The sequence below is a fragment of the Mauremys mutica genome, chromosome 13 (genome assembly GCF_020497125.1).
Source record: "Mauremys mutica isolate MM-2020 ecotype Southern chromosome 13, ASM2049712v1, whole genome shotgun sequence".
Classification (NCBI taxonomy): Eukaryota; Metazoa; Chordata; order Testudines; family Geoemydidae; genus Mauremys; species Mauremys mutica.
Genome location: NC_059084.1, coordinates 20,345,122 through 20,369,440, shown reverse-complemented (window position 1 = coordinate 20,369,440; position 24,319 = coordinate 20,345,122). Strand labels below are relative to the sequence as shown.

General features: G+C 50.9%; 1 protein-coding gene across 2 annotated transcripts; it reads right to left on the bottom strand.

The window, feature by feature from the left end:
• Positions 1-1,172: 1,172 nt before the first annotated feature.
• EMILIN3 (elastin microfibril interfacer 3) lies at positions 1,173-21,098 on the bottom strand. Of its 2 annotated transcripts, XM_044986393.1 has the most exons (4): positions 20,539-21,098; positions 15,544-15,666; positions 8,209-8,456; positions 1,173-6,333 (listed from the first exon to the last, which is right to left on the bottom strand). In XM_044986393.1, exons 1-4 carry the CDS (start codon positions 20,730-20,732, stop codon positions 4,439-4,441), a joined length of 2,460 nt encoding a protein of 819 aa, XP_044842328.1. In that variant the 5' UTR covers positions 20,733-21,098; the 3' UTR covers positions 1,173-4,438. The 2 variants fall into 2 exon arrangements, with proteins under 2 accessions (XP_044842328.1, XP_044842329.1); XM_044986394.1 differs by lacking the exons at positions 15,544-15,666; positions 20,539-21,098 and adding an exon at positions 12,848-12,959 and having other exon boundaries at positions 1,174-6,333.
• Between the last annotated feature and the right edge of the window lie 3,221 nt (positions 21,099-24,319).

Here is a 24,319-nt window from a genome sequence, read left to right as displayed (position 1 = left end):
TCCATTTAACTGAGAGAAATTGAGGCAGAAGATGTGATTTGCTTAAGGCCAGCTAGTGAGTTGTTGGCAGAGGTGAGGGTAGCACCCATGAGTTCTGACCTGTGGCCGTACTGCAGCCTACTTCAGAAATGTTCTGACCTGACACATAGGTTGGGGGAAGATGGAAGCTCTCTAACCTCAGCCAAAAAGGTGCATTGGGCACATTCAAGCTTTCTTCACCATCTTTCTAATTGTGGCTCCCCGGGGGGATGTCTCTCTTCAAAAGGAGCCTCCTGTCTCACTGGCAGAGAGCAAGAGTGACTTTTGTTGCAGGTGCCCACATCTAGTCCACATGGAAGGAGCTTGAACTCAAAATGGGTTTCAAATCCCACATTGGCTCTTGTCCCTATAATTCAGGGGAGGGAAGTTTCTGCTGTTTGCAGCTTTCCACGGTAGGGGCCAGGTGAGACCATACATTTCATGCCCTGCCTTTGCCCCCCTGCAGAAAAAGGGTGCACTCATGTCCATTTAGACCTTACTGCAGACTGTGCGCTCATTTAAAAAACAAGCAAGCCAGGCTCTTTGTGCGCCTTATGGTCCCTAGAGAGCAGTCACGGCATCAGAACTCAGGCCTTAAAGCCAGAATGTTCATGGGGCTCAGTGCCCACCCTTGCATCCAGACTTTCCAGAGAGCTCAGGCGCTAGTGCTCAGCCCTCTGCAAAATATAGTCATAATTTAGTGTCACAAGGGAGAGCTGGCTGAAATTGCTTAAAGGTTGGTCCTTTATCAGCTTCCCTTCCCCCTCCATTTCCAAGCTGAAAGGAGCTCTTGCATCCACCTAATTATGAAATAAATAGAAACAGGAGAATGCCAAATGCTCCTGTGAGCAAAAGCCTCTTTCTAAAGCACATTCTGCAGGTAACGATAGAATTACTGTAACAACCAGCATTGACTGAACAAGGCTGCAAACCCACCCTCCCTCCCCACAACTTCCACCCCTCAACCAACTTGTTCTGGAAAATAACTCTTGTGTCTCAATCCTGGCTGCCTCTCTCAGTAAGCTAAGCCCTGTGCTTGCACCTCTGTTAATTCTAAGGGAGTCGTTTGATACCAGAGACCTCAGCGAGAAGTTTATTTTTTGTTTTTAGTACAAACTGTCTTTCAGCTTAACATCTGAACAAATGTACAAAGTTTTTAAAAAACAACTCAAAATGGACTTTAATAGGATTTCACAACTGCCCCAGAACCCCATGCCTCCAACAGGGAGTGAAGATACAGGTACAATCTGCGTCCTCTTTCGAAAGCACCAAATGCCCATTTAAACACCATGTTACTTAGCTTTTAAACTCCATGGTCCAGGAACAGACCTACAAACTGTCAGCGTCTTCAAGTGATTGGCTGGAAAGGAGTTCAAATATAGCACCATTTCTGAGAGATCAACATGCCTCTGCCCCTGCCCCATCTGAAACTATCCCCCTCCCCAGTTGTGTTAGCTTTAACATCCTACTTTCCCTCTGACCTCCAGGGAGCTGCTCCCCTCAGCCCCTTGCTATTTGAAAATGCAGACTATCACACTGGCTATAGATAAGCTTGATAGTAGGAGATTTGTTTTATCTTCCTCTTAATTGGGCACCTGGGGCTCCATACCACAGGGCTCCTAGGAAGCTAAGGTGCTCAGGCTTTGGCATCAGCCCCAGTCAGTGGCGTTCAGGGTTCAGCTTTGGGGTGGGGCTTTGGCTTTCTGACTGGGGCCCCAGCAAGTCTAATGCTGGCCCTGCTTGGCAGACCCCCTGAAACCTGCTTGTGATCCCCCCCGGGGACCCCAGACCCCTGGTTGAGACCTACTGCTGTACAGGGCTATGTGGAAGCATGGAGCAGTACAAAGAGCACTATCTGTAAGTTACTTCTCTGGGTTGAGAGAGCTAGAAGTAGTCATGGGCTGAGAAGGGATTTTTCTGTGGTGGCCAGGAGATGATCCAGCTTTGCTCTAGGGTCTCTTTCCTACCCAGTGGAGAGACATCTCTCACCTTTGTTAGCGACTGGCCTTGCTGAGTAGAGGCATGGAGAAGTGCCTGATTCCATGCAGCACTGAAAGCCCAGCTGATAAAGGGTGGAGTAGTCATAGATTTGTGCTGGAGAACATGTATGGTCTCAGGGAGCAGCCTAGGTCTATGCTCCTACTCCTACTGTCATCTCAGAGCTCTGCATCCCCAGCTATTCGGTAAAAAGGGGAAATGCTCTTCCCTCACAGCTTTAACATGAGCCCCAGCCTGGATTACAGGGAAAAGGATGTTTCCAGCTGTTCTGTGTGGCAAGCTGCTACCATGTGCTTGGGGAAATGGAGCAAAGGGGGCGTTTTCTTCAGAGCCCAGTTTCAGCCTGTGCCTGACTCTTAGGTGCAATGGGTTTACAGGGAAGAAATGTGGTAATAGGAGGAGACAAGGGATGAGACTGCCCAAAAATGAGTGGAAGAGGGCAGTGGGGCGGAAAGTCACGGCCCAGGCCTGCGGTGGCAGCAGGTGGAGAGAAGAACTGAAGCCCGCCTAGTGTGAGAGATTAAATTAGAGCCATGAATAGCATGTACAATGGTAGCTTCCCTCCGACCCTCACCCTCAATGCCAGTGTAGCTGAAATAGAGACTCTGCTTTCTTTTCAGTGTGACTAAATCCAACCTAGCCAAGCAACCCTGGCCATATCCAAAGGGGGAGCTGGGTTTTGTCCTCTGTCTGTGCAGAAGGGGGTTCCTGCTAGTTCCAGTCAGTCTGTGTGCTCTATGTGAAACTGGAGTTTAACCTTTCCCCTTGTTCCTTGGGCTATAGCTTTGTAGCAGAGGAACTCTCCTGCCAGTCTGAGTACCAGAATAAAGTCCTTGGATGTCACAAACGTGCCATGGTACTAATGTGAAATGGCCCAGACATGGGAGCCCCCGGCACCTCCTGGTTCTACTGTGGGGTGAATCCCCATTCCTAGCTCACCAGAACCACTCAAGGATCTGACGCTTCACTGGGCTTGTTTGTGCCTCATCAGCCCAGCTGGAAAACTGGGTGAAATGTGGAGATCTCCCAAAAGCCCAAATGATGCTGCTGAGTTGAGCTTCCCTTGATTAACATCCCCCTGCCCACCAGGAAGGGTTCTGCTTTCAAAGGCACTGTGAGAGACATGCCCTTACCTTCGCCTCCTGCCTGTGCTTGGTAAAGGAAGGCCCTCCCTAGGGAAGTCACCTAGCCAAGAAGGCTTTCAGGGGCCCTGGGGTATGTGAAATGGATGTGATCCCAGTTGCCCACTCCTGTCTCTGTGATGATGGGATAGTGGACATGAACATACGTTGCCCTGTGCAGCCTGGGAACAGATAAATCCTATTTCTCCAAATCTACACCTGGAGCATCTTGGGCAGTAAAGCCATTTATGGGACAAGAGCACCTGCACATATCCCCTGCCCCATTAAATTACTCTGCAGGGCTGGGGGAGGGCATCATGGCTTAATGCCCTGGCTTCTCAGCTTTGGAGACAATGTGACTTAGGCAACAAGCAAAGGGGTTGTGTCCTTGGTCTGCAAACACACAGGCACCCCTTGTTCTTATTAAATTCAGGCCCAGTACAGTCCTAAAATGGACTCCCCCACAATGCCATGCTTAGAATAGTTGAGTCTCTAACAGGGCACACTGTGTGCTCCACAGCACAACTGGTAAGATGGAGGAAGCTGAGCAAAGGCACTGCACTCCGGAGCAGCGGGGGAGGAAGAGGGTTGTTTATAGACATGTGTTTGTCTTAATGCATATCCCCCTATGATGCCTGTCAAAAGGGGTGGGTGGATGGGGAATGCATTTAATTTTAAATTGGCTTAGGCATTAGTTGAGAGACAGAAACCTGGGCTCAGCTGAATAGAATGGAAGCCATTGTGTCAAAAAGAGGAATAAAATTCCCCAGGGTACATACTAGAAGGCTTTCCCTGTTAAAATCCAAATGTCCCCTGGTGGGTGTTGTGAAGGTGGGTCCCTGACTATCTCTTTGCCCCAGTGGGTAAGATGCATGTGATCCTTTAGGAACAGAGTTTGTCCATCCTGCCTTACAAATACAGAGTTTTATTCTTTCCAAAGCAATCAATCCTCCAGAATGATTCTGCCTTGAGCTTGGTCCTGAATGGTCATTCCTGGGTCACAGCTACATAACAACCACCCAGCTATGACCAGGATCTCGCTACGTTGTTAGGACTGCTGCTAAGTGACAAGAAGGGACATCAAGTCCAGTTCAGTAATGGCAAAGGGACGACTTGGGCTGTAGGGTTTCACTTTTCTCAGGCAAGAAAAAAAAATTAAAGAAATGGGAGAAGGGATTATAGCAGCTTTCCATTTATATTTTAAAAAAAACAACAACAAAAAACCCATTGTCACAGTAGAGTCTGTGTGATATAAGTTAATTCTGTTCTTCAGGGATAAAGAGAGGTGGGTTTCAGTATAGCTAATGCTGCTTCCTCTCTGAAGCACCTTCCAAGTGGGTGACCTGTTCGGCCAGCTCTGTCACTTTGGCCTGGCAATCCAGCAAGTTGTCCTTCAATACAGTTATTTCCTGAGAGTGAGAGGCCAAAGTCCCGTTCATATGGTCCATGTAGCCCCACAGGCTGCCTGTGTGCTTCTCCAGCTCATCACGGATGATGTCCAGGCTCCCCGTCATGGCACCAAGCCCACCGCACATGTTTTCCACCTGGGCCACGCGGCTGTCGAACTGGGCCACCTCCTTCTGCAGGTCATGTGCAGCGTTCTTGCAGTTGCTTAGATCATTCACGATCCTGGCTTTGAGTCTCTCCAGGTCGCCTTTCAGGTTCAGAACGCGCTTGTTACTGAAGATGAGCTGCGAGCCTTGGTCACTGACCTTCTCCTGAATGGAGTGCACCTCGTCCTCTATCTTGCGCTCGTGTTCGTCCAGTGAAGAGTTGACATGCAGCACGGTGTTGGAGTACTGGGAGACAGAGTCCTTTAGCCCTGTCAGGGATTTGCTCACGGTATTCAGGTTGATCTTGAGCAGGGTGATCTCGCCTTGCAGGGAGCCGGTTGCCTCCTCCTCAATCCGCCTCTGGATCTCCAGGATGGTGGCATTCAACTTGCGCAGGAAGTCGTTGTTACTGTCCATTCTGAGCAGCAGATCCTGGTTCTTGCTCTGGCAGTCCTCAATTTCTGTCCGGAAGGTCTCCACATCTTTGGAAGCAGAGGCGCAGCCCAGTAAGCAAGTGCTCTCCAGGGTGGTGAGCCGGCTCTGCAGCACCTCCAGTCTCTCATCTGTCTGCTTCCTCATGTTGGCAAGCTCTCCCTCCAGCAAGGGCATCACGGCTCCATCCAGGCCCGCTGGGGCACTGACATTGCTTAGCTCCCCCACAATGGTCATGAACCTGTCCTCCAAGGTCCTCATTTTGTCCTCAAATGAGGTCCTCACACCATCCAACTCTGACCCCACCAGGCCCATCATGCTGTCCTCCAAGCTGGAGCAGCAGCTGCCAGTCTCTCTCTCTGTAGCATTGAGTCTCGCCTCCAGGTCCTCGAAGCGCCCTTCAACGAGGCTCCCCAGGGTGATGGTGGAGAACTCACCGTTGAGCTGTGAGTGCAGGTTCTTCTGGGACTCAGAGATGCTGTGCAGGCCCTTCTCCAGGATGTCCATGCGCTCGGTGAGGTAGTTCAGGTTGCCGCAGCAGCTCTCCACCACGGTCAACCCTTGGATCTGGGTCTCCAGCTGGGAGATCTCCTTCTTGATCTCCAGTTCCTTGCCATCCAGGGTCTGCTGTAGTCGCAAGTTGGCAGCTTTCTCCTCCTCGCATTGCTGCTGCACCTCCTTGATCCTGAAGTCGCACGTGCTCTGGATTTTCACCAGCTTCTTCTCAAAGCCATCCAGCAGCTCTCCTCGCAGGTTGCTCAGCCGGGTGTCCACGTACTCCTCCAACATGTCGATGGAGGTGAGGGGTGATGGCCTAGCTGATTCCAGCAGGTGTTTGATCTGCCCGTCATGGTCCAGGACCAGGCCGTGCACCTCACTGAGCAAATCTGTCTTGGTCTTCAGCACGTCACTCACTTCACTCACCTTGGCCAGGATCTCACCCACGGGTGGATAGGTGGTGATGTCTGCCTTGTCAGCCACATCCACAATCCCATCGGGAATGACCCCAAAGCCCACCGTTGAGTCGGGCACGCTTGGGCTGTTCATCAGAGACCCGATCATCTTGTTGGTGTCCTCCTGGATGGCCAGACGCAGGTGGTCCCCCAGCCCACTCACCACATTGTGCAGGCTGTCGTAGGACTGTGAGAGGCGCCTTACCTCCTCTTCCAGCCGGTCCAGCCTGTCCCCAAAGATGCCAGGTATCTTCCTGCCTACATCAGAGAAGAAACAGAGGGGAAGATGACGACGACGACGACAACTACAGAATTAAGCCTTCTCCGCCTTAATTCTGACTTCCGCCTGTCCTGTTGCTTGCATTCAGCTTTCTGGTATTCAGATGGTTAACATGGCAAGCAGCCCACCTGGCCTTCCTGGGTATGTCTACATTGCAATTAAAAACCTGTGGCTAGCCCGAGCCCGCTGGCTGTGGCTAAGGGGCTGCTTAATTGCAGTGTAGATGTTCTGCAGTTCACCTCGCATGGTCCCAGAGCCAATCTGCAACATCTACACTGCAGTTAAGCAGCCCCTTAGCCTGAACCCCATGAGCCTGAGTCAGCTGGCATGTGTTCTTATGTCTATAGCGGCAGGCCATAACTGCAAGGAGATGGATGGTGAATAGCTGAAAGTCTCTATTCTTCTGCTCCCTTTGTGTATTAATGACTGTGGCTCTCTGAGCCTGACTTCATGTCTCCCTATAATACCTGGATTCAGCAAGTGTAATCTCTGCTCTTTACTGATAGTAAACGGGGTAGAGGCCTGTATTTTGGGGGATGATGGGATCAGAAGTGATGTCTGTTTGCATTTGGCCAAGGGTTGGGCTGTGGGTAGCTGGAAAGGGCTTCTCTATGACTTGAGCAGTCTGATGAGGCTGCAAAGCCCAGTGTCTTGTCCCACCCCACTTGCCTCAGGTAGCTCTAGAGAACTGCCTCCTTCCTCTGCACCCTCTTGCTCTGCTGTACAAATTCTGTATCTGCCACTCCATGGGGTTCCTGCTGTCCTAAGCAGAGACAGACAGTGCGGCTACTCTAGGTACCGGGAGTGTTTTCAGTGCTACCCACTCTAGCAGGGCACCCAGCCTCTACAGGACAGCTGTACGTACAGATGCTCCAGCTAGGTGTGTCCTGCTGCAGCCTAATGCAAAATCTACTGTCGTCTCCCATTAATTTCAGTGGGCTTTGACTCAGGCCCGAACTTACCAACTCTCCTTGTGTTCCCTACAAGGTAAAGTGTGAGCAAGCCTGGCTGCCCAAAACCCAAATCCCTGCCCCTCCTCTTGGCCTCTTTCCCCTCCGTCCCCAGAGAATGGGAGGCACATTGCCCCATGCTTACTTAGCTATGCAACTTGGTCAGTGATGACCTCCCACCACCCCCAAGCACACGTTTAGAACACAGACAAGCCCCCAGCACTGGGGAAATCTCCTGATTTTAGCATTGCAGGTGGGAGCAGCCTTGGAAAAGCAGGGCTGTGACAAAGAAAGTAGGGGAGCATCTGTTCAGGCCCAGCCCTCTGAAAGGTAAGATGTGCCTCTCTGCTCCCAAAGAGTTGAGTCCCATCCCTTTAGAGTTCTGCCTGCCCTGCAAGGAATTGCCTGCCTGGAGGGTGATTTCCGCTGAGCCGCTGATGCTCCCTTTCCGCTGATGCTCCCTTTTTGTGACATGGGAGGAATTTTTTAAAGGGCCGGGACTGTATTGTACATTTCAAAACACCCTCCGTTAGTTCCTGCTGCCCGTTTTATGTGGGCACCTTGTAGCCACTCTACTGCAGAAGTTAGCTCAGCTGGAATGGGCTGCTGGAACCTGTTGAATTACCTTCTATCAATTTGGCCCTAAAACCCAACTTGCCTTATAAATGCTTACGAATCCTACAATTCTCTGACTTTGTGTCTCCAAATGACCCATGCTGCAGTGAGTGTGAGGAACCCAGCCCCACGAAACCCTGCAGGAGCCCAGCTACAACCAACACTGCACAGGTGCTGGTGAAAGGTAACAATGGGGCCGACTGTGTCATTAGTTTCTGTGCAACCATAACCTGTGGTTATGTGAAATCAAAGGTAATGCAGCTACCAGGGGAGGGCTCAATCACTCACCATAGTGGTTCTTCTTTGGACCTGGAAACGGCTCAGGGTGGATTTGGGGATGGGGAGGAACTCTAGGACCTGGAAACATCTTGTGACCAGGAGGAATCTTAGGGCTGGGGCGCTGGGGCAGCAGGCCTGGTTGATCGGTAGGGCTGTCATGGCACCCTTCTCCCATGAGTCCTGGGCAGCACCTCCATGCCAGCTCAGTCACTGTCTTGTAGCCAATCTTGTACTTGGGTCTGTAGAAGGTGCGGTACCTTTTTGGAGATGAGAGAGGAGGGAAGGGAGAGCAGAGTCATGAGTTGAAATCTAGATCTTGAGCACTTTATAAAAGAAGGTGGCAGGGGGGAGGCTGAATCAGCCACCTTTCTTGCCATGCTGGAGATGATAAATAGTAACCGTTAGTGGCATTTCTCTTCCCAGCCCACACACTATCATGTGGGTGGATCTAGGCCCAGCTGTAACTGCCTTATAGGCCCCAACAGAGCTTGCACCATCCACTGTGCAAACAGAGCAAGAGACAGCTCCCCACCCCCCATGAGCTTACAGTCAGATCGACAAGACCTGGATGGATGGAAGGGGCAGAACACACAAAGGATGGCTTATGCACCTTTCTTTCTTTGCTTTGTTGGGCCTCTCACTTTGAAAATCAAAGACCACTACCAATATAATTTGTATTATTAAACCTAGGTATTGCTGTAGCAGCTGGAGGGCAACAACAATGGGCCTCGTTTTGCTAAAGCTTGCACAAATACACAGTAAATGACTGCCTGTGTAAGAAAGAAAAAACTCAGAGGCGTGGGTGGAAATGACTCAAATGTTACAGAATTTAAAAGAGAAACCTTTTCCAAAGTTTGTTTTTTAATAACGCCATAGAATTGCACGGGGGAGGGAGATCTTTCCTGTGGAATGTTACAGGGCTGGTCAAAAAGGCTGCTGTATTTTGGAGAACATTCCTAGAGGGGAACATCGTTACAATAAACTTCCTGTATTTGCTCGAAAATACTGATTGTTTTTAAGCAGTAGGGGGCAGCAATGCCCAATATCTGTATTTTCTCCTCATGGGAAGCACTGTGGGTTGGATGGATGTAGTTATAACCCTCTGCACCTCACTCACCGCCTGCCAGCCAAGACTCCCAAAGTCCTTCACTTTCAGTGATGGAGGGAGCTTTACAACATCCCTGCATGGCACATTTTACTGTCCACATTTTACAGAAGGGGAAAGTGGGAGAGAGGCTTAAGAGACACATCCTAGGACCCCTTAATGGGGCAGAGAGTTGACCCTAGAACGCAGAGCTGGGATTTAACAACTGGCCATCCTTCCTCTGCACGTTTCAAACAGCAGAGCCTCTACTTCAATCCCACCTCATTTTCCCCTCACTCTACCTCATCAGTGGTGTCACTAATGTGAATTCAACAGCTAGCATTAGAACAGGAGTAAACTCCCTCCTCTCCCCCCTTTCTCTCTAGGCCTCATCCCTGCCAGAGTTCCAGTGACCTTGTATGAGCGGGGAGCATGGGAACCAATTGGAACAGAATGAAAACGGACCCGAATCTTTGCTCCCAAAGTGAGCTGAAACAATGTTCAAGCTGCTCTGAAAATGGAATTGCTGCTCTGCAGGAAATTCTAATATTTTGAAATTCCCTTTGGGCCGAGTAGGCACAAAAAGTTGAAATTTACCATGGAATTGAAATTCTGATATATTTCACTTCGGAAACATTGCAATCACCTTAACAAAACATTTTGCCACCGTTGAAACATGCTACATATAATACAAATATATTAATATAATCATATTAATATAAATGTCAAAAATTAAGTCAAAACAAGAAATACTGAGCACGATGAAACAAAATACTCCATTTTGACTGAAATAGTTTCAATTTTTTTCTGTTAAACTTAGTTGAAATCAACATTCCTGGGAACCATTTTGATTTTGCCGACAGCATTTTCGAGTGGAAAACGGCGACATTGAAAACGTTCAGCTGTCTCAAACATTTATTGAGTTGGGCCCCTCAGCTTTCCACTCCACTTTGGAAGAACTCTGCATGTGCATTACTGCATGGTAGGGGGAATATGCTACCCAGATGTCAAGCACAAAAAGAGATGTCTTCACCCACTGGGGAGCACCTTATGTTCTAATGCACACAAGTGCAGACATGCACTGATACAAGGGATTCTGACATGCATGGCTAAGTGAGGTGCAAGGCATGAGCTGACACACACAGCCATGGATGCATGTGCATATCTCCTGCACTTCTGCCTGTATTCACTTGGATGGGGGTATATAAGCTACATACATGCCCTAGTACATACACAGGTGGATGTATACAGGCACTGATTTATATGTACGTGGCTAAGTACACACCCACAAAATGCTGCACCTTCTCTAAAGGGAGAGCATCACAGAGCTGCTCTAGCTCAGCTGCTCTCAATGTGCTTGGGAAAGGAGGGCTTGTTCTGGTTGGTGTTTTTTTCCGGTGAGTCCCTGTCCACTGGGAAGGGTTTTGCTCAGCGGATGGTTCCTCCAGGCTCCTTTTGGCCAGCCCCCACGGAACGCCACACTGCCCAGGAACCTGCCGTGAGCTGCTGTTTGTTCAATTGGAAACACAAGCGAGGGTCAGAAAGAGGGAGCAGGGGCTGGAAAAAGCAGCTCGCTTTTTATTATTCCTCCCTCCAGAAGCCTCCAAGTTACTATGGTATTTTTTATAGAGTGTTTAAGCCTGCCCGGAAATATCGTGGTGCGCAGTAAAAGCTGCCGAGCTCAGCCACTGTCAATAACAACATTGGCACAAGCCAGCGCCTCGGCTCTGAGCAGACGTTTGGGCTGCAGCCTGTCGCTCTTTGCATTTGGCAGAGGCGGGGGATTGTAAGTGGAACTCAAGATGGGGCGAGCAAGGCGTCTGGCGCACGAGGCGCTCCCAGCCCTGCTGCGCTGCCCTCTGGCCCCACTCACGATGGGGAACACGCTGCCCTTCTGCAATTAGGAACCCACCCCCCAACTCCTTGACTGCCAGCAACAGGAAGTATTTATTGCAGCTGGATCAACAGTGCCTGGAAAAACTGCCTCTCTTGTGTGCAGCATTCCAAGCGGAGTAAAAAGTGCAGCTGGCCAATGCAGCCTCTTTCAGCAAATGCCATTGGTTCAGTGTGTGTGTTTGAAGGGATGCAATGGGCCAGGGAGTGGGGAGTGGGAGCAGGGCAGTGCTCAGTGGGGCTGGTTACCAAGTGGCTAGCTAGCAGAAACAGCCTGTGAACTGCTGCCCTCTAGTGGGGAGCATTTGAATGGTGCAACTTTATGTCATAGATCCTGCTCAGGGAGAAGCGTGACCCTCCTTGGCTCAAGTGGCGGAGGCTGGGCTGAACTTTTAGAGCTAGAGTCTAGCCCCCACTGCTGCAGTGGTGGTGTGAGTGCCATTGTGCAGCGCAGTGTCAGCTTGGAGAACCTAGGAGGAGCTTTCACACCCGTGTCCGAGTGCGGTGAACTCATGGGTGCTGGAACTAGGGGTGCAGGAGGGTGCTGCAGCAACCCCTGACTTGAAGTGGTTTCCATTATATACAAGGTGTACAGTTTGGGTCAATGGGTCTCAGCACCCCCACTATGAAAATTGTTCCAGCAAGCCTGGGTGAACGCCCGCCACCCCCAGATGCTTGAGAATCAGTTTGGCTAACTATGGATGCATATAAAGAACAGGCTTTTATGTGTACACTACTGCTTTCCACCGGATGGACTCAAAATGGTGTGTCATAGGCCCTATACTGCTATCAGCTTGTGGAGATTCTCCTTTAGCTCAAGTGGGCTGAGTTCACCCCCTCCCCAATCTCACAGAAGTCCCATGCAAGCTACAGAATGCAGCATAGTGACAACTGTGAGGTTCCTCGTGGTCATGATATTTTTGAGGGAGGGGGGAAATGTGGGGATTTCCCTGCCTTTGCTGGAGTTCATTCATTCTCCTCCTACTCAACTGACACTACCAAAATTTCTCTGCCAGGGAGCATAGCAAAGATTGGGAGTCATGGCTCCTGGGTTCTGCTTTAGCCCTGCTGCTGAGCTGCCAGCCAGGTTTCCAAGAGAACTTGGCACCCAACATGCACCCGATGTACTGAGCTCAGTGAAAGACCTTTTCAGGCCCCGGGCTTCAGTGTGAGATGTGGGGGCTCTGACACTCAGATCCTTAACCTCCCAGGGATAGCTTGCCCATCAGTGAGAGGGGGATGGGATCACAATCCTGCTTAGCTCTCAGGCAGTGTGAGGCCAAATTAATGTCCACACAAGTCCTTAGCTTGTTGGATGCAGATGCTAGAGAAGCAGAAAGGAAATCGTCTCATTCCAGCCCTAGATTTGCTGAACAGCAGGGTTTTTCCCTTGGACCATTACTAGATGGCAGGGAGTTTAAAAATACTTTCCTGGTACAGGAAACTGGCAGGCTCCCTTTCTGTGGTTTACACCTTCTCCCCCTCTGCATTTGAACCCTGGACTTGGGCTGGTCAAAATTTTTCTATCAAATTGGATTATTGACAAATGAAAATGTTCACCAAAATTGCCTCTTTTCCATAGAAATGTTGGACTTTTCCTCAAAAAACCCCCAACACCAGATGAAAAACCAACAACTAACTCCTGACAACCAAAATATGCTGCTCCAGTACCTCGGGAGAGTTGTAGTTCAGTTGCTCATTCTTCTCTAGGAAGTTCCCCTCCAGGACTACAACTCCCAGGATGCACTATGACCAGGGAGTCCCATGATGCACCAACTCCTCCTCACCGTGATGCATCATGGGAGATATAGGCCGATGAGAGAGCCACCGCCTAGAAAAGAATGGGAGCAGGAGGCACCGTGGCAGATGGTTCCAGATTAAAATGTTTCTGTAAATTTTCATGACAAATGTTGGCAAAACCAACATTATTTTAATTTTTATTGGAATTTTCTGCTGACCCCCTCCCCGCAGCCAGCTCTCCCCCAGCCATTACAGTGCAGTTGCTTAGAATCCTTGCCAGATGAACTGAGGCAGGTGCCATGGAGGGGGGACCTATCAGGCCACCTCCATAAAGCACATGAGTTCACCCAGTCTCGACACTGTGGATACAGCTGCACCGGGCTGCCTTACTCCACCAATGGGACCGTGACTTGATTTCATTCCTGCTGCCCTTTGGTGGGATGGGGCTACTGGATGAGAGCCTGTGGGTAGCATTAGTGCACAACCCACCGGAGACCATCACACCACAGGTGGGCCTCATCCATTCAGCCTCTTGGTGGGAGATGGGAAGAGAGGGCAGGGTTGGTTGGAAAGAAGGGTGGGAGCTGTGCTGGTGCGGGGGGTCTCCAAACTGCAAACCCACTAGTGGTGTCTCCAAACTGCTGGGGCTGGGCAGGACCGGAGACTGCCCTTCTGCTCCCTACCTGGGACAGAGGCCTTGAGTGATCCCTCCCTCACACAACTCTCTCCTGCCCCTTATCTCCCCAGTGGGAGCAGTGTGCTGGTAGGTCTGGGGCATCAGGGCCCCTGTCCTTTCTCTCCCCAGGGGCAGCAATGCATTTGGGTTTAAATGGCACCCCCCACCCCAAAAAAATAAATAAAAAACTAAGGGTATCTGCTTTTGGAAGTCTGTTCGCTCTTCAGAGCAGTTGTTCTAACCCTGAGCACCCTAATGGCTGGGCTAGGGAGCGGCTCCCTCCAAGGGAGCAGCACCATGGGAGAAGGAAAGGGAAAACCCACATTTGTCTTGCCCCATGAGTCTGGCTGGCCCAGGGACCTAGTGGTTAGTGCACTAGGCTGGGTGCTGTTGCCCAGGAGACATGGGTTCACTTCCAGGTCATAGTGCAGTGAGCTCCTATGGTTGCATTCCCTCAGGCTGCTTAAGGAGCAGAAGTCATGGGCAGCAGAGGGAGTCTGGCTAGTGCTCCTGGGTCAAAAGGATGGGGTCTGTGCTGCCCCCCCTTCCTTGAGTCACTCAGAGACAGCTCTAGGAAATGAGACCAGGGAGCCTCAGGTGATGGCATCAATGTCCAGTGGTTAGCTCAGGGGCTTTGGAGACGGAGGAGCATACTAACTGCCAAACCAGGTCAGCCCAATGGATCCATCTAGTAGCAGTCCAGTATCCTGTCTCCTACAGTGACCAACAGCAGTTGCCTCAGAGGTAGGTGGAAACAGCCCTCCCTCCCCCCACCTTGTAGTGGAGAGTTACAGCATGTTGTCCCTTAAGGGGAAGTTTCTTCCTACCCCAGGCAGGTAGTGGTTGGCTTACGCCCTGAAGCATGAAGGGCTGTATCCTTTATGTTTTTACCTTATCTAATGCAACTGTGATTGACTTTACTGTATCATCTGTAAAAATGTCTAATCCTTTTCTGAGTCTTGCTAGGTTCCTGACTTTAGTGGTGCCTTGTGGCACTGAGTGCCACAGATTTGTAGTGCATTGCAAAGAAAAGTATTTCCTTTGTCTTGTTTTAAATGTCTTGCTAGCTCTTCTCTGTGCTGTGAGATAGTGACTAGATGTTCTCAGGGAAAGGCAGGATGGACTAGTGGTTGGCATGCTGGCCTAGGACTCAGAAGACTTGGGTTCTGTTCCTGGCTTGGCTGCTGTCCTTAGACAAGGCAAGTTGCCTCTTTGTACTTCAGTTTCCCCCTTTGTAAAATGAAGCTAATGATACCAATCTCCTTTGTACAGTGTTTTAAGATCTATGGATGAAAAGTGCTGTATATGAGCTGGGTATTATTATAATTTATCATCTCTGTATCATTTCATATTTGTGTACTTCTAACATGTCCACTCAGTTCTCTCTCTAAACTAAACCGTCCCCGTCCTTCCAATCTCTCCTCATTCAGATGTCTCTTGGCTCTGTCTGCCTGTCTCTGAACCGCCTTCTGTTGCTTCTGTATATTTTGAGATGGGCTGGCCAGAAATGAACAGTGTATCCAGGGTTCTGTTCATGATTTCACCACTGATTGATTGTGTGATTCTGGGCATGGTTGCTTCACCTCCCTGTACCACTGTTTCCCATCTGTCAAATGAGGGTATTAATACTCAAACCGAAAGGTCAATACTTTGAGCTCCTGGGGATGAGCAGCCCCAGCTAGTATCCCCTCCACTGGACCTCTTTTTCTGATGCAATGTCCACTACACCCACGTTCCAGAGACACAAACCCACTGCCTCCCCATCATTAGTGTATGCAGAAAGCCAGATAAGCTTCATCCATGCAGGAGGCATGTGTCCCAGCCCTGGGACAGTGACGTGAAAGCAGCACACTCCTATTTCCGTATGTGTTACACTAGGGCAAGCGTTCAGTCTAAATGACCATCGGATCCTACCATGCCACTCCCATGGCTACGTCCAACATGTACTCACAGGACTTTGCCTGGGCACTTGGGCCCCCAGCTGCACTTGTGATATTCTGCCTTCACGTAGCTCTCCACCCCATCCTGCAGGGTGCACGTCACATTTCTCTGCACCACGTACGCACAGTAGCTCCTGCAGTGGAAACAAAGCAGAACACAGTCAAACCACTGCCCAGAAACAGCAGCCAGGAATCCCCCAAAAGGGAAGGAGAACGGGGCGTTGCTACCAAAGTCCATTTCCAAGGGAGAGACTCAAAAAACCCTCCAGTCCAGAGTTTACCTGCACCTGGCTAGCATGTGCTACTAACGTCTCCACTAGGGTTAGACTGCTAGAGGCTCCCTCCACCTGTTCATTCACTTGGAATAATGAATTAGTTAACACCACTGACCTGGAAAAGTCACAGCAAGAGAGCTCAGAGTGAGGGGACCCCCCCTGCTCCACACGCAGCTGGGTGCTGGGGTCTCCAGGGAAGGAATGGGGATAGATGAATGTCACCTGGATGCCCCAGCCTGGATTCCGTGTTGTGCTCAGCCTCTGAATTTGTTAACCTGAAGCCTCCTTGTGACCACTCAAGTTAATATCATGCCATGCAAGCATGATAACAGAAGGCCCTGCCTTGTGGTGCATTAGGCCGCGTGTAAAACCACTGGGGCTGCACTGAGAAGCTGTGCCGTACAGTAGTGATGGACACGTTGGGTCCCAAGCCATGAGGAGCTCCTTCAGTGCAAGCCCTGAGTCTTGACAGCGAGGTACATAACGCTGAGCTTTATTGATCATGCCTGCACTGTTCCCCTCCGGGGAGGGGTTCAGATGTTTGGTTGTGGACTATCTGTGCAGAACTCTCCCTGAGCCTGCAGGAGCTCCATCTGCCCAGGGCTGGCAGGATCGCAGATGCTCATTTCACTGTGCCTGAATGTCTTTGCTCAGGCTTTCTCAGGAGATCAGCTTGCAAGATCACCAGGGCTTTCTAGTTGTCTGGGTCAGCAAGATCACTAAGCTAGTTGCTCCCTGTTGTATTCTGGTCCTGCTGCTTCCCTTCCTGGCTGTGACTTGGCAGTGAGAACAGGCAAAGCCAGTCAGTCAAACACTTTCAAATGAGTGAGAGGCCCCAGGGTTTGGTGGGTTCTGATTAAATCTGAGCTGGTTCTTCTATCCCTGATACACTGTACACGTACCCTTCTCATGTGAGACCCTCACGTCAAGGGCTTTCCCCACCCTTCACTTGAAACAACAACCCCAGAACAACAACCAAGAAAGGAAATAAATTCATCCTAGCTCTTCACCCACATGCTGCTATCTGCAACTTGAGTGCTGTCCCAGGCAAACATAAGGAAGTAAAATAGCTACACTGGGACAGGGTCTGAGATCTCAGTACCAGCATTTCCCACAAGATGGGCATGAATGCATCCAAGTATCTCTCACCTTGATCAATGGGATGCAACTAAATAGCTGCACGTCTCCAGCAAAGCTTGAGAAGTCTAGGTTCAGCTTTTTGGCTTAGAGCTCAGCAACCTTGTGGAAGCTCAGCTCCACCTCCTATGTATGTTTACACTCTGGGGTTGGAGCCCTGGGCTGCAAGACAGATCTGAGCTGTCTGCTTCCCCATGCACCTGGCTGTTTCCTTCTCCCCAAGCTCTCAGGAGAGGCTCCCAGAGCACGGGACTCTTCCTAGCTGCTGGCTTCCCCCATGCACTTAGTGGCTAGGCTCCTGAAGCAAGGGCTCCTTCTGTCTGCTAAACCACTCTCACAGTGTTGGAGGTTAGTCCCACAGGTCCTTAGGCAGGGGCGGCTCTAGCCATTTTGCCACCCCAAGCACGGCGGCACGCCGCGGGGGGCGCTCTGCCGGTTGCCGGTCCCGTGGCTCCGGTGGACCTCCTGCAGGTGTTCCTGCAGATGCTCCACCAAAGCCGCGGGACCAGCGGACCCTCCGCAGGCACGTCTGCAGGAGGTCCACCGGAGCCGTCTGCCGCCCTCCCAGTGACTGGCAGAGCGCCCCCTGCGGTATGCCGCCCCAAGCACACGCTTGGCGTGCTGGGGCCTGGAGCCGCCCCTGTCCTTAGGGGGTTGCTTCAGATTTTTGCCAGATTGACTCCAGAATAAGCACAGAGCACAGGTTCCCCTGCTCCTGGTTCCAGCAGTGCTCTAAAACCTTGCCTGGAGGTGTAGGCAGGACTGAACCACATTCCCCACAGCTCTGTACATGTCCAAGCTTTAGCATGGCTTGAGAACACAATTCAGTCATAGTTCATCCCACCTACATTGCCAGGCTGACTCACCTCTTACCTTTGCTGGGGGACAACTGTATTGCAACCAGGTCTTTCACCATGGTAGTTCCTATGGTGGAGACAGGGTCTTAGTAACATCTAATGTGGATTACACTTGGTTCCATGTCCAGTGAAGACAGGACCATAGTCCCTACCACCACCACCCCAGCCTATCTACTTGCCTTACACCCATGTCAGTAATGGGAACTGCCCCCAGCCTTAATGGGCAGCTTGCTCTAGTGGAGTGCAGCATGGCTATCGACAGTAGGAAAAAGAGGGAGCTTTCTGGGTAGCTCATGCTAGGAGTTTTCTCACAACTGGGAAATGGAATGGCTGGTGACTGCAAAAAGGTAGGATCCCCAGGCCTCCGCCTGTAGGCACAATGCCTGCACTGAGCAAGCCACTGAGTGAATCAAACGGAACCCAGGTTGCTTCTGCCTTGGATGTCCAGTTAGGCAAGCCTGCTTTGACACGTTCTTTTTCTCACTCTGGGAACGTGCTGCCAAGTAACGCCACCATTTCGATTAATGTGCAGACTGTAACCAAGTGTAGACGGATACGGGAGGCAAGACAGCCAGAGTGGGGCAGCAAGTGCAACACAATCCAACTGGGTGCTGGAGCAAGGGATTGAGGTCAGCAGAGGCAGGCCCAGTGGGAAGAGTACAGAGTAGTGCTAGAACAGAGGGACGTTGAGGCAATTCCAGCAAAGCACTGGGCTGTGGGAGGAAGCAGATGGGGCTGTGCTGAGAAGTTCAGAATATGGGGCAGAGATAGCCGAGAAGTGCAGAGAGGAGGAGGATTAAGGCCACAGGGACACAGCAGATGGTGCGGCGGGAGAAGATGAGGGTGCAAGGACAAAGCCAAAGGCTGAGATGCATATGGTGGGTCCATGGGATAAAGCAGATGGGGATGAGTGAGCTCATGGGGCTGGGGCAAACAGCTCTTCAAAGGTGAAATGGTTCTGTTGGTGTTTGGCTGCTCAGCCCCAAGCGAGGGAACGGCTTCAACTCTCCCGCCACCGCCTGCATCCTGACCAAAGCCCAGGGAGCTGCTGCCTTGGGACCTTCACCTTTCAGTCACACGTGCAATGAGTTTGAGGGTCTCAGCCTCATTCTTAAGGCACCCTTCTAGACACATCCCAGATCTCACATTATTCAGGCAGCGGTGGCTTAGGAGAGGAGAAGGGCTAACACAGCAGGGGCTGTCCACCCGGAGCAGAAGAGCCCAAGTCTGGAATAACAGGGGGAAGCCAGTCAGGACTGGTGCATTGGTTAGAGAGGGGTGTAGCCTCCCCAGCCCTGTTTGCTCTATGCTGGGCTAGAGTTAGTATTATCAGCGCCTTGTTTTTATGAGCCTGAAACTCACGCCAAAGTAAAGAGATTAGGGATTTGGATTCCACCCAGCACAGGCCATTCTCTGAGCCCCCTGGAAAATGAAGGGAAGAGACAATCCAGCTCTCCCATTGAATGGATCAAGGCTGAGTTTTTGTGGATTCTGAAGCCAGAGGGACCATCGTGACCATCCAGGCTGACCTCCTGCATAGCACAGGCCAGAGCACTCCCCCAGATAATTGTCCCTCCCTGCAGTTCAACCCTTCCCAGGACTCAGGAGGTGGGCAGGCTGGTGCAGGAAGAGGGAGAGGATGGGGGAGGAGGGCTAAGCACATGTCTAGGGCGAAGCTGATATTGGCTCCCCAGCTCAGCTCCCAAGTAGCCCCACTATACAGCGACTGAGCAGCAGAAGCAAAGCATCCTCCTCCTCCGTATGGCCCCCCTCCAAAAGGACAGGGCACAGGGAGAGGTGCCAGGGAGGGATGGCACTGGGTTAGCGCACCACACGGGCCCGTTCCGGCCTGCTTGGGGCTGGAGGCATTTCCCACCCCTGGATGCCAATGGGTGCAGCAGCTAATGGGGCAGAGAGTATTATAAATGGGAGGGGCCGGGGAAGGAGAGACAGAGCAGCCCTTGAGTCCATGGAGCCCTGCAAGTGCATGAGAAGCTCTGGGGGTGACAGCTGAGCCATGCAAGTCTCCCAAAGGGCCCCTCCCCAGCCTCCAGTTCAGGCTCAGGAGAGGACGCTGGGGAGACTGACTGACCCCCTTTCTACCCCTCAGCCCCAGGAGCCCGCGGCAAACGCCGCCTCACTGCCCTAGGAGCCAAGGCCGGCAGCCACCAATGGTGCAAACTGCTGGCCAGGAGCTAGTGCGGTACACGGTGAGGGCTAGGCTGGCTCTTTCCCCGGTAGCCACCTGTGGCTAGCGGCGGTAGAGCTTCAGCCCGAGCTTTTAAGGGCGGCAGCTGGAAAACGTTACTGGGGTTTGGGGACCCTCTGGCTGCTCTGTGGACCCATCGATCGCTCCTTTCCGATGTGTCTTTACTCCTAACCCCACATCGGTCCTTTTTTCACGGGTGGAGCGAGCTCTGGCCAAACAAGCGCCTCTAGAGCAAATGAAGGGGGAGCGGGGGGGTGTTACACTTTTTAATCCGGCTCCCTTCTCCCCACCCCGCCCCGCCTTTCTGCCTGAGCACGCCAGAGTCAATGCAGAAATACAGGCGCTTTCCAACCGCCGCTCCGGATCGGTAGCTCGCTGCCCAGACCAGAACTGTAGCTTCGAGTTCCCGGGCAGCTCTGAGCCCCCGTTCACATGAAACCGATCCGCGGTGAAATCGAGCCGCCGGCGGTTTCCACTCTGGTCAATGGGAAAGAGACAGCGCTGAAAGGAAAGACGAGCCCCACTTACTTGTGCTTCCCCATGGGCTTCCCGGGGCTGAGCTGAGGGCTGGATCCTGAGGTATAAAGATTGTATCTGTTGCTGTAAGAGGCAGGGGCGGGGTGGTGGTAATAGGTCCCTTTGGCATCCGTCGGAGAAACCAACGTCCCCAGGCAGAGGTAGGCGAAAACCCAGGAGAGAGAGTTTCCACGGGTCCTGCTCATGTTCCTTCTGCCCCTCCAAGGAGAACGCGAGCGAGGGAGCGCTGCCGCCAGCCTTGTAACCTTCCTCCTCCTGGTCACCGAGCAGCGGGTGCGAGTCTCCGCTGCTTGGCTCGGGAGATGCGGAGGATCCGCCAGCGCAGGAGAAGCTGCACGGGCGGGTTTTCTTAAAGGCTGGTGAAACTTTCCAGTGGCGGGAAGGGGGAGTAGGAAATCCCATAAATAAACAGACAGGGTGAGGGCAGCCACGGTGAAGGAGCGCGCCCCTGTCCCTCTGCCCGCTGGAGAGGCAGAGGCTGCCGCTGCTGTCCGCTCCACCTCTCCCTGGCTCTCTTTTGTACCCTACTTGCAGTTCCCCTGCTGCTGTCTCCTCACCAGCCCCAGCTCCACGAGGGCAGGGGGAAAGGCGGGTCCATCTCCCTGCATTAGCATAATATTCCATCCATCCCCTCCCCCAGGCCCTTGGAATGCTCCCCCCAGCCGGAGAGGGAAGGAGCCCCCCCACCGGGCAGCATCAAACAAGAGGTTAAAAAAAAAAGAGAGGGAGGGAGAGAAGCAGGGAGGGGAGAGAAAGATGCAGTAGGTGGGCAGAGAGGGAGGGACAGGAGAGAAGGAGACAAAAGCAGGGATGGGAGGATGGGGAGGGAGTTTATAGAAGAGTCAGTTTCACGTTCCAGCATCAAATCCTTTTTGGAGCAGGCCCTTCAGGAGCTGGAAATCCCAGCTGCCCACGGTTCTCTCGGGGACCCATCCCTCCCGGAGGGTCACCTGAAGAAAAAGAAGAGGACTGATGGAGGTCGGGGAGAGGGAGAGCCATTGGCCAGAATGAAAGGCCCTTTATGGAGTCTCAGCTCTTCACCCCCGGCCAGGTGAGGGACCATCTGAGCAATGCCAGGAATGAGCTAAGTTCCCGTCCTGGCCTCCAATGGTAAATCATGTCAGTTTTTCATCAGCCATAATCATTTAGAAGAAAGCAATTGCCCACGGCTGGGGGAAGAAAAGAGAAACAGTTCAACTGACTTCAGTTTCAGTCCCAAAGCTGGCCCATTGCTTTTTCCACATCCCCTTCACACAAATACACCCATATATATACCAAGGTGGCAGGTTCATCTCCACATCTGTGGTGGGTACCTTGGGGCCAGTGTGCCTGGATAATTTATGGTGTTTCTATATTGCCCCTGATTTTCCTGTTGCCATCGACCACAGGGCTCAGGGCGGGAGACGACACTCCAATTGCATGGTAACCAAGTGTGGCATAAATCTGGATTTTGAACTTTTAAGAGGGGGTGGGCAGCTGAGTTTTGAAACAAGTGACTCCCATTTTTATAGCTTACTAGGTGTAAACCCATGACTTTTGGTAGGAACCAGCAACCAACAACTTGATTATTCTAGTCTCGCTTATCCTCAAAGGTGCTCAGATACCATAGTGAGAGGTGTGGCATATGAACCTGAATAGGATCAAACAGACTCTATGATTGATGCGTCAGGTGAGATGGATGAAATGTTCTAAATTCCTCTCAGCACCAATAAACATCATGCAACCAAGTGCATTTTCCCATCGGAGGGTTTTTATCACAGTTTTCCGAGCACCTTACCATTCCTTCTCTGTCCTGTGCTTTGCAGAGGAATACACTCATTTCACCAACCCTTTCTGCTTCCTGAACCCACTGTCCTCATGTGAGACTTGTCAGGGACTGTGAGCTAATCTCCCTGAAATCCATTCTCCACGCATCATTGTCCAAACACTGAGCTGCTTACTGCACAATAATACAATCCCAATTCTGTGTGCTATTGGCAGTGTGGTCAGTCCAAGCAGAGTGACTTTCCTGGGGGTGGCTAGGGAGAGGATGGGTAGAGAGACCAGAGGAACTCATCTCTCATGCACATAGAAACACTTTTCCTGCAGTCCTTTAATATGTTGATCAAGGATGGACCCTGGCTGGACAACAACACCCCTGCTGTCCAGCAGAGGTCACTCCATATTACTGGAAAGGTGAGTCTGTGAGATTCCCAAACCAGTGGTGACAGACACAATAGTGTCATATAACAAACAGGCAGCAGGGCCAAAGGCTGTGCCAGGCCTCACCCGCTGCCAGTGGGATATTTACATATACAGAATAAACTCATCTTCATTTCTTCCCTTGGCAGCACTGTAGCAGGCATAGACTGAGCCAGCCGAGGAAAAATGACAGTGGGCCAAACAGTGCATCCCTCTAACTCTCTTTGGAAAAGTGAGAAGCAGCTTGGAAACACCAGCAGCCAGGGAGACAAAACACCGGAGTGGATGTTCTGGGAGAGAGGCACCAAGACACAGAATGGGGACAAACAGGTGATATGGGTAAAAGAAGCCTTCAGTTAGCTCAGAGATTAATACAAAACTGTTGGCAGCAGAAGAAAATACCGATGGGCAGGACAGTGAGAGAGGAGGAAAGGCATGTGACAAATCAATGTGTCCTTTTGAACTGTCATTTTAACTGGATTCCATATTCACCTTCACTCATGCTGCTCTGTAGAGTTGCTGCAAGCTGTTAAGCAGTTGCCAGGTTCTACTCCTGAGGTAGCTGCCTTGTGATTCCTATACAATAACTTGGCAATGGATGAGGTGATGATACCTATCTGCTTGCTACAGTTCAAATGCTCTTGGGGCTCTTGTAGGATGGATGCTCTATAGAAATGGCATTAAAACAAACAAAAATCTATTAAAGTTGCATGATTAAGTGCTCAAAAGCCAAAGTTAAGAGTCAAGTTTGCACACACAGCCTTATCTCTGCCCCTTTGTGTGTCTGCATTATGGGATGGGCATTAATATCAGCATCCTGCACATGTGTACTTATGGGGTTAGGAAAAAAAGCCTGATCTTACTGTATTCTTTGAGGAAGAGTTTGTGATGTAATTAAAGACTGTATTGTTAATGCATATCTGGGAGAGAGGAGTGTTAATGTTGCTTTTGTAACCTTAGCATTGCATTATTTTTTTGACTTTTGATTGTTTAACTGTGCAACCTTAAGCCGCAATCACGCAACTGGCTCTGCACAAATACAGGGATCGACCTGCATGGAACCAGGTTTAGGACCAAGACCTTAGTGAACTAATAACTCAGTTTGCTAAATGGAATTTCCTAGGTTTTTTTGTTTGTTTTTTAAAGAAAAAGGATAGACTAAAGAGATTCCTTAATATGGAACTCATGTAGAACTGTGCAGCAATTGCCTTCTAACAGATGCTGAATCTGTGCCCAAAGATGTTAAGTGGAGAAAATACTGAGCTTTGTTATCTCTCCACCTCCAAGTGGTGAAACCAATGGGAATTACAGGTGCTCTGCAAGATCTGGGTACTTGTACTTAGCTGCCCAAACTTCGGGCACACAAGTTTGAGAATGTTGGCCCTAGTCTTTTCACAGGTGTTCCTTTGTGAAGGCTGCTTTTTGTCCTTTGGTTAAGAATAGATGGGCTCATTTTGGGGCCCTTTGATTATGATCAAAACTTGATTATCAATGACTGCTAATAATAACAGGAATCAGGTAGTATCAATTGAACATCTGCAGTGTCTTCTGTCTGGGGACCAGCTCCTGAGCTGGTGGAGGGTTGGTGTCA